The 10091-nt window shown below is 41.3% G+C and overlaps 1 protein-coding gene across 3 annotated transcripts; it reads left to right on the forward strand.

Annotated features, from left to right (window-relative positions):
- Nucleotides 1-6212: 6212 nt before the first annotated feature.
- On the forward strand, nucleotides 6213-9849 carry LOC104900734 (probable anion transporter 5). Of its 3 annotated transcripts, none has more exons than XM_010688232.4 (3): nucleotides 6213-6392; nucleotides 6618-6715; nucleotides 8172-9849. In XM_010688232.4, exon 3 carries the CDS (start codon nucleotides 8380-8382, stop codon nucleotides 9706-9708), a length of 1329 nt encoding a protein of 442 aa, XP_010686534.2. In that variant the 5' UTR covers nucleotides 6213-6392; nucleotides 6618-6715; nucleotides 8172-8379; the 3' UTR covers nucleotides 9709-9849. The 3 variants fall into 3 exon arrangements, with proteins under 3 accessions (XP_010686534.2, XP_010686536.2, XP_057247035.1); XM_010688234.4 differs by lacking the exons at nucleotides 6213-6392; nucleotides 6618-6715 and adding exons at nucleotides 6729-7431; nucleotides 7528-7596; XM_057391052.1 differs by lacking the exons at nucleotides 6213-6392; nucleotides 6618-6715 and adding an exon at nucleotides 6729-7431.
- The last annotated feature ends 242 nt before the right edge of the window (nucleotides 9850-10091 follow it).

The raw sequence follows: 10091 nt of genomic DNA on the forward strand, positions 1-10091 counted from the left end.
CTTCATATAATACAATTCTACTTCTCTATGACTTTGTTTTAATTGTTTGCTTAAGTTACATACTAACGTCAAAAGCTAACTAATTTTACAAAGCAAAAAGACAATGCACCTTTCATTAGGAGTTCGGCTGAAAAGTTATCATTCTTAAACGGATAAACATGTCAGATTTGGCCGGTTGTTTACTTAAAGAGTTAAACATCTCCTGAACAAGGTCGGCTGGAAATAAGACGCCTTAGTAAAGGTATCTTACTGTCCGTCCAAAAGCCACAAAATTCGAAATAACAACCTTAGTAAAGGAACAAGTTATTTCATGATGATGAGTTTTCAAAAGAATCAGTTCGTCCAACTATCATTCAGACGAGTTGCTCTCCAAAGAAGCAGCCCGTCAGAATATTAGCTTGGACGAGTTGCTTCCGCATAACACTTGTCCTAGTTTAAAAATTATCTTCTCAACTCCTTCTTGAACAGGAAAAAGTTATAAAAACTCTTCGTCCAAGAAGGGGGCATATAGGGGCATAATTTATAAATAACTAAGTCTTTGTCAAGGACGAACGGAACCCAGGCTCTGGCCGAGCAAACTTCTATACTTGGAAATTTAAAAATTAAAAGTATGCTTGATCTGGTTATGAACGTCCAGAAAAGAGCTACTGGGTCAGATCAGAATGATTGACGAGATACTTTTATACTTGGCTTTAATAATAGTAATAGATGAATATCGGCCAAAAGAGTTATTAGATCAACCAAATATTATGACGAGTTGTTCTTGCACTTGTAATAGATTTGAGGATGTAGGACAAGGCGTCAAAAACAGTAAAGCATAACACAACGGAGATTGAAAAAGTTAGCTTCCCATGAATATAAAAGATGATTACAACCTAAATTCATCTAAGTACAAAAGGGAAAAAGTTACAAGTGGCTCACGGCCAAGATACAGCAAAAGAACTAGGCGGCAGGAGGATCATTGTCCTCTTCGTCCTGGGCCTCTTCATCGTCCTCTCCTTCTTCATCCTCAGAGGATTCTTCAAAGACGGGAGGTTCTGCTCCAGTTATGGTGGCCTTATGCAAGGCTTCTTGGAATTCCAGCCGACGAGCATATCTGGGGATATCCTCCTCCTCGGCCATCATCTCAAAAGCCTTCACCGCCCATTCTTTTGAGGTATCTATGATGTCGTTCATAGCCTCTTTGGCGCCCGCAACGGTCTCCGCAACCTCAGTGCGAAGGGCTTGGTTCTTTACCTTCAGGACGAGGTTCTCTTTGTAGAAATCGGCAGCCAAGGCTATGGCTGAGTACCTCTCGTCCGTCAGGGCTCGTTCCAAAGATGCCCGTTCGTCGATCATCTCCGTCAACCTAAGAAGGTAGACTTTGATTTGAGATTCCAGTTCGGCCGACCGCTTTTCCAAAGCAATCTTGGTTTGCTGATGCAGCACCTCTTGCTCGGACATGACAAACTGAGCATGGTCAGCGGCCGCCGTCACATCGCGGACGAGCTTTTTGTTCTCTTTTCTGAGCTCTTTCGCCCAGTCTTCTGTTATCATGCTGCGAGCAAAGAGCTGAAAGAAGGGGGAGGATATTAAAGTCAGGCCGAATGTTAGAAAAATTTATAAATATCTTAACTTTGGAAATAGAGCGTCCAAAAGAAAGTTTACCTCTGCAGCCAGCTGAGACATGTAGCCAACATGCCCTGAAGAGGCTCCCCTTAAACCCTTTATGTAAGGTTCAGGGAAGCATTTGAAGAGCTCCAGCTTGAGCTTCTCCCTTTTGGCCGGGCTCATCCTCGTAAAGGCGGCCGAGGCTTCATCATCAGAGAGAACAGGAGAGCCGGCTGGAGCCTCCTCAGCTTTGCCCTTTCCCTTATCTGAAAGAGGTGACGGGTCAGTACATTTGATGGGTATTACGACCGTCTGACGGTTGGAGGGACTCATTGGCCGTCCGCCAACGCGCAAGGTCCTAACAAAGTTTGAATAGTAGGACTCACCAGAAGAAAGGGAAGCCGTCTTATAAGCTTCCGGCATCTGTGTTACCAACTTGGCAACCGGCCCGGAAAAAGCTGACCCGTCCACAGAAGTGTCCGGCTTCAGCTCGAAGACGTCCAGTTGAGCTAGAGCCTCTGGTTGCTCAGTTGGCTCGGCTGCAGTATAGGGGATCAAGCCCCTCTCCTCAGTAGCCTCGCCGGCGGAGGAGAATCCTCGGCCGGGATGTTAATTACCATCTTTGGAGGAGGCCGAGCTGGTTTCTTCTTCTTTTGGCTGTGAAGCCTTTGGATTTTTGGGAGGAGGTACTTCGCCGGCTGGGGCTGACCTCTTCTTTGAGGCCGCCTTTTACGCCAACGCCTTGGACGTTGGGGCGTTTTTCTAGAAAAAAAAATTGCAAGTCAAGACCCGTTCTGAGAATATATTTTTATGCATAGGATGAGGGTGCAGAGCTGAAACAAAACGTCCAAGGTGGATCTTGGACGACTTGCTCCTTCCAGAGGCATAGCGTCCATAATCGCGCAAGACGGTTTCCTCTTCAAAGAGGCAAAACGTCCGAGCTGGATCTTGGACGACTTGCTCTTTCCAGGGGCAAGGCGTCCAAATATCAAGCAAGACGGTTTCCTCTTCAAAGGGGCAAAACGTCCAAGCTGGATCTTGGACGACTTGCTCTTTCCAGGGGCAAGGCGTCCAAATATCAAGCAAGACGGTTTCCTCTTCAAAGAGGCAAAACGTCCAAGCTGGATCTTGGACGACTTGCTCTTTCCAGAGGCAAGGCGTCCAAATACCAGGCCAGACGGTTTCCTCTTCAAAGAGGCAAAACGTCCAAGGTGGATCTTGGACGACTTGCTCTTTCCAAAGGCAAGGCGTCCAAAATCACCCAAGACGGTTTGCCCTACGAAGAGGCAAAGCGTCCAAAGATATCTAAGACGGTTTGCGCCATGAAGAGGCAAAACGTCCTAGGTCAGTAAGGACGGTTTCCCTTCGATGAAAGGAGGACGTCAAAAAAAAAAAAAAAAAAAAAATATATATATATACTCATATGTACCAGTGTGTCCGCTCTCTTTTCAGCGCCGGACTTGCTGAACTCCTTCCATAAGGAGTCTGTAAACTTGGACGCACTCATGTCGCCTGTCCAAGATCTTCGCAACCTTGCCTTGGCTGAATCTGCATAAGAAAGAATGTCAATTTTCTGAACACAGGACGAAGAAGTTTTTTCCTTGAACTTTTGGAAGATATACCTCTATCAGCGGCCGACCTCAGCCCAGCCGCGACCAAGAAGTCGTCATTATAGAACATCTCCTTGAAAGGTATCCAATTGGACGGACCTCTAAAGGAGACGTCATTGATAGAATACTCGGAGGTTCTAAAGTATTCCACCAGCTCTTCAGCCGAGCTGTCCTCTAGCTCCAGAAAGGACGCAGTTCGCCCAGTATTGGTGGCGCCCCGGCTGGCATAGCGGTAACGTCTGGCCACGGCTTCGTTTGGAGCTTGGACGAATAAAAATTCGGCTTTCCAAGCATGCATTTTGGACGTCTTGTCCCAAGACGTCATAAAGCCTTGCCTATTGCAAATGCTCACCCAAGCCCATTAACAGTTTTGGGAACTTTGGAGACATAGTGTATTTGGGAGAAGGCCGCCATGGATGGCTGGACGCCCTTAAGCTCGCAGACGGCTATGAAGGTTAGAATGTTTTGCCAGGAATTTGGGGCAAGTTGGTTGAGCCCTATGTTATAATAATAAAGGATTCTAGTAATAAAGGGGTGAAGAGGAAAGCGTAGTCCGGCATCTAAAGCTAGACGGTAAACAGCAAAATGGCCAGCAGGAGCACTAAGTACAGTGTCCTCCCGGCCAGGAAGAACAAACCGGTACCCGGCATAGGTATAACTGAAGAAAGGTGGTCTAAATGACGACCTACTCGTCCTAGCCAACCAGACTCGGCTAGAATATATCTAGGGTCAGACAATGGGCCCAGACGCCTCCTAATCTCGGAGGAAGTAGTGGAGGGATCGTCTGAGCCACCGCCAGCAGCAGAAGAGCTCTCGGCCTCATTTGATTCATCAGAGGCCGTTTTTGGGTTTGACGGGTTAGGCCCTGGAGAGCCAAGTCTTTCGAGCTCCTCTTGGTCATGTTCAGGAGAAGAAGTTTGGTTTGTAGGACGAGCAATTTGGGTTTCTCGTTCTTCTTCGGCAGGAATACGGGCAGTTGATTCCTCTCTTTCTGAGCTAGAGGCCGGCATGGTAACCCCTCTTCTGATACTAGCCGTCTGCTTGACGCGCGCCAGATTACCCTGCACAGTAAAGACTGGGTCGTCTGACTTTGCCGTCTATGGCTAAAGAAAAAGAATGCATGTCCGGCCGAGATAGGACCAACTCTAGAAGTGCCGGGGAAGTTAGGCCCTCTGTTCTAGGGTTAGCACCAACCCTTGAGCGGCCGGAATAGTTCGAGGAAGAGGACGAATCCATTTTTTAAAAAACTTAAAATACAAAGAAGGATGAATGAGGGAATACCTGTACGAAAAAGTTCGGACGGACGTCAGAGATGACTTGAAAGTTCGGACGAGCAAAACAACAATTGCAAGAGCTTGGACGGGAGTTGTTCTTCTCTCTAAAAAGTTCAGTAAAAATTTGCAGAGTCTCTCTCTCTAGAAAATTTCTCAGCAAAGTTAAAATGATTCCAGGAGCGACTAAGGCACATATTTATAGAGGGGTGAACATGACCCCCTCATCCGGTAAAAGTAACCGTTGTTCATAGGAGTTGACCTGCGGAGACCGGCAAAATGGCGCCTCTTTTTTGAAAAAGAGAAGAGCAGTTCCAGGTCGGTTAAAAGAGGAAGATTAACCGTCTTGGCGCCCAAAAGATAATAACTCCCTCTTTTAAGGGGCAAATGTTGTAGCCTAAAAAAAATCAACGGCTCTGGTACTGGCACGTGCCTCATCTGAGCCCTACATGTGGCATATGTGCAGGGGAATAAAAGTACAAAAGGGCCTGAAGGTGACAGGCCTAAAAGTATGTTTCTCTGAAAGTGTACTAAAAAGACCTTCTTCTGGCCCCAGAAATTGTACTTAGGCCCAATAAGCATGATTTACACCTTTTTATGAAAGTGAGGTGTACTGACCAATTAACAGCTGCCACGTGTCCCAAAACTTTAATTAGCCAATCAGATGCTCCCAAAGGACATCAAGGCACAGCAGTCATTTCAAACAGTATAAATAGTCTTTGATCTCAGGGTGAAAGGTACGTTTTTCAGAGCATAGTACTGTTACTCTGTCATAAATTCTTCTCTCTCTCTCTCTACTTTCTCTCTCTAAAAGTTCCTTTGCATCCCTGACATCTGACTTAAGCTTCGGAGGGGGAAATACCACCCAAACCTCCAGGGTGGGTCCCTTTTGTGCAGGTTGCTGGTCAGGAGTCTGCTTTGGGATTTGAATCCATCATTGTTGCACAAGTCTCCAATTTTAGGAACTCATCTTTGGGAGTGTGATATAAGTTTGCTAGTTTTACACTACATAACAACATATATAAATAGTAACATTTTTTTGTTAAATTAATTATCATAAGAGATAATAAATAATAATTATTTTTTAAAAGGACGAATATTAATAATTATTACTTCATAATAAATTTTGAGGGATAATATTTACGTTAGGAGTAATATTTATGTTATTAATGGTCAATTTTTTTGTCTAATAAAGTAAAATAAGTTTCAATCAGGTCAATAAGGTCTAATAAGTTTCAATCAGGTCCAATAATGTCTAATAAGTTTCAATAAGTTCCAATCAGGTCTAATAAGTTCCAATCAGGTCCAATAAGTTTCAATCAGGTCCAATAAGTTCCAATCAGGTTCAATCAGGTCCAATAAGTTGAATAAGTTCCAATCAGGTTTAATAAGTTTCAATAAGTTCAGTTCAGGTTCAATAGATTCAGTTCAGATAAGTTAGGGCCAATAAGTTGAAGAGAACGCACCTTTAGATAGAATAGAGAACCTAGAGAAAGGTTAAAGAGTCTAGAGAGATTAAAGAATTCTCTTTGTATTATCATCTCATATTAAAAGTCCTAGTACATTGTTCGTAGTTTTTCTTTCGATTCAAATGATTTCCACATTAAATCTTTACACATTTTTCTTACTTTGTTTATTAATTCCTCCATATATTATATTTTATTGTTCGATTCGTTAGCACCTATGAGGCATGACTATGATACATTATTCCTAACACACCCACCCGTAAAATAAAAACCGTAAAATTTCATTACGTGCACTGTGCAGTGCACGACTTCAATACTTGATCAGTTGATCCTCTCTCTCTCCTCTCTCATCTCACTGTCTCACTCGTTCTTTCCCCTTTCTCTCTCCTCTTCCATTTTTTACTTCACCATCAATTTTTCTCATTCATTCTTTTCGAGTCATCGATTTTGCCCATGTAAGTTCTTGAATTTGCCCATTTTCATCTCATAATTGTAACTTTTTGATTCTACCAAACCATATCTCTTGTTCATTTCTTTAATGGGTTTTTCCAAACCTTACAGTTGACTATCTTGTTGATTTTTTCTGAGATTTGAATAATTTGGGTTTTGGGATTTTTGTTCTTTCAGATATAATAATTGTTTAGTTTTTGAAGTTAATATTTTTCCGGTTTTATAATCAGGTTGGGTTAAATAATATGTGAAGAATTCGACTACATTAGCAGGTTTTCTTGATATTTTCAGATCCAATTTTGAAGTTTCTCGTGTATTATTTTCACTGGTAAGTTTCCTTTCTTGGAAATATGTTTTTTTTTACTGGTTTCGTTCTTCTTGCTAATCAAGAAAATGTATTTGCTTGAACTGAATCAAATATTGTTCCAGTTTTTAGGATTTTATAGTGTATATTTTTTCTTCTTCTTTTGGATTTGAGCTTTTGCTACATTACTACTTGTGCTATGTTACTGCATTGTAAATATTATTGTAGTTATTTTCATAATGTCATGGTATGCAACTTGAATTTCATGTTTTTTTTGTAATTGAAACGTTACCCGAAATTACTTCAGTTAGTTAATATAACGGTTAGGTTAGTGATGATGATGTATTGAGTTTGGTATGTAATGAGCATTGCTATAATTTGGGGTGCTCAATTGAGGTCAAGGAGAAAGAATTGGAAAAAATTAGGTTAGTGATGATGATGTATTGGGTTTGGTATGTAATTTGCATTGCTATAATTTGGGGTGCTCAATTGAGGTCAAGGAGAAAGAATTAGTACAATCAAGAATGTTAATAAGAGAGAGAGAGTGATGTGAGCTGCAGAAATGAACTTCGGGCTCATTCACATACATTTGGTATCATTTCTGAAAAGGTCAGAGATGTGGGAGGTTTAAGTGGAACTAGAAATATGTCTCTTCGGGAGACAGTCGCTTTGTCTTGATACACATTAAGCCTACTCCAATATCCGATGATTTTGAAGATGAGAGGTGGAAACCGTTTGAGGTATTAGTCCCTTACATTTATCTACTTTCTGTTTAGATTCTCATTTTATATGTACAAGTTAGTTATTTGTCTTTCTGTCTCCTAAAACTGTTCCAGATTCTTGGATGGCACTTACATTTATGTAAGAGTCCTTTTGAGAATGGAGAAAGTATCGAATAACAAAAGGTACAATTGCTATGAATAAAACACCCAGTGTCTATGCTATTCCGGCTTTTTCTTGGTTGTTGATGATGTTTGTCGTCGTCAACCTTTTTGGTTGTGGGTGATTTAGTAATAAGATTGGTTATTATTAACTGTTCAATGTGATTAGTTGCTATCATGATATCTTGATATGGGAAGTTATAACTTTTATTAATTTTATTTTTGTGAAATGTTTTTTTGAATCAAGATTTCCATCTGACATCTCATATATAGATATATATTCAGATACTTTGTATTTCTTGTGATTACGATGAGTTCTTGGTGTCTTGTGATACCGTTTCTTCGTTTTTTTATAGTGAAATTGTTGGTTAATATGGAAGTTCAATTCTAAAACGAGTGTCTGGTGTAACGTGATCAAACTGTAGTTGTTGGTCAGTTACAATATTCCAGATCTCTTTGACCTAATTACAAGAATTTCTTTGAACTGGGAATTGTTTTCTTACGTATACTTGCTATTTAGTTTTAAGTTGGTTAATGTAATTATGTAATGTGAGTTCTCCATCGTGACTCAAGAGTATTGATAATTATATTTGTTCCAGGGCGTATAATGCTCAGGCTTTCCCTCGATTCCTCAACGTTGGATGTCCCGATGGTTGTTATGGTTGAAAGTGATCCGAATATTTTGAATGGAAGTTTGAACTGTCAATTGCCATCACTATAAGTCCGAGTTATTGCAATTTTGGTTTGAAAGATTACAAGAGACGGCTAGTCATTTTGTTTTTGTACAGTTACCGTGAAGTGTGAATTATGCAAGAAAAGAAGTTCCCGAAGCGATACTTGATTGTACTTCTAACATTCATATGTACGTCAGTATGCTACATAGAGCGGGTGGGATTCTCAATAGCCTATACAATCGCTGCAGATGCTGCTGGTGTTAATCAATCAAGCAAAGGCACAATACTTTCTACTTTCTACTACGGGTATGCGTCTTCACAAGTACCTGGAGGATGGGCAGCTCAGAAAATAGGTGGTCGGCGTGTCCTTCTGTTTTCATTTATCTTATGGTCTCTGACTTGTGCTCTAGTCCCACTGGATCCCAATCGAGTTTTTATGTTGGTTATTGCACGCCTCCTTGTTGGTGTAGCTCAAGGATTTATCTTCCCTTCGATTCACACAGTTCTGGCACAGTGGGTTCCTCCTCATGAAAGATCTAGATCTGTTTCTCTTACGACATCTGGGATGTACCTAGGTGCAGCTGCAGGAATGCTTCTGCTTCCGAGTTTGGTGAATTTTAAAGGGCCCCAATCCGTTTTTGTAGCCGAAGCAGCACTAGGAGCCATGTGGTCTGTGCTTTGGTTTAAATATGCATCTGACCCTCCTCGATCGGAGCACCCCAAAGCTGCTGCTGCTGGTTTTGGAGAGAACTTATTGCCTGTTAAAGGGAGTCACAAGTTGAAAGTGGAGAATGGAGGCAGCTCAGCAAAAACCTCAAATATACCTTGGAAGAAAATTCTTGTCAGCTTACCAGTCTGGGCTATTGTCGTCAACAATTTTACATTCCATTATGCATTGTATGTACTTATGAATTGGTTACCGACATATTTTGAGCAAGGCTTACAGCTTAGTCTTCAAGAAATGGGTTCTTCGAAAATGATGCCATACCTCAACATGTTTCTATTCTCAAATATTGGCGGGGTGGTTGCTGATTATCTTGTCACTAGGAAGCTTATGTCTATAACTTGGACGAGGAAGCTCTTAAATACCATAGGATTTGTTGTTGCGTCTCTAGCGCTGATGGCATTACCCCTGTTTAGAACCCCTGGTGGGGCAATCTTCTGTTCTTCTGTGGCACTTGGCTTCTTGGCCCTTGGAAGAGCTGGGTTTGCCGTGAATCATATGGATATAGCTCCAAGGTATGCTGGAATCGTGATGGGAGTTTCAAATACAGCAGGTACTCTAGCTGGTATTGTTGGTGTTGAGCTTACAGGCCAGCTTCTCGAAGCTGCAAAAGCTGCTAACTATGACATCTCTAGCCCAGAAAGCTGGAGACCGGTATTCGTTATTCCTGGTCTTTTGTGTATTTTAAGTTCAGTGGTATTCATGCTTTTTTCGACTGGGGAGAGAATTTTTGACTGAGTTAGATAGATAGGTAACCATTCATACATTGTTCCACTAAATTTTTGCAAAATATAATGATAGAACTTGATATATTCCTTCAATGAATACATGTAACAGTATGCATATTTTATGTTTATGTGTAGCAATTTTTTGTTGTTATGTAGCCCCTGTACTCTAGAATATCAGATTTATATCTCCAAGTGCAGTTGTGTGCTTTGGTAGAAAGTTTCCTTTAGTTTGGGCTCCGTAGCATACTTAATGCAATGGTGTTTCAATGCAAGAAATTCGGAAAAAAATTTCATCTGACAAAACTTACAAATGGTAGGTTTCGATAGGCTGGTTATTGCTCTTCTTCTTCCTCTAAATTTCTTATCTAATTTGACACCAGAAATGTTTTTGCT

Source organism: Beta vulgaris, chromosome 8 (genome assembly GCF_026745355.1).
Source record: "Beta vulgaris subsp. vulgaris cultivar EL10 chromosome 8, EL10.2, whole genome shotgun sequence".
NCBI classification, from domain to species: Eukaryota; Viridiplantae; Streptophyta; class Magnoliopsida; order Caryophyllales; family Amaranthaceae; genus Beta; species Beta vulgaris.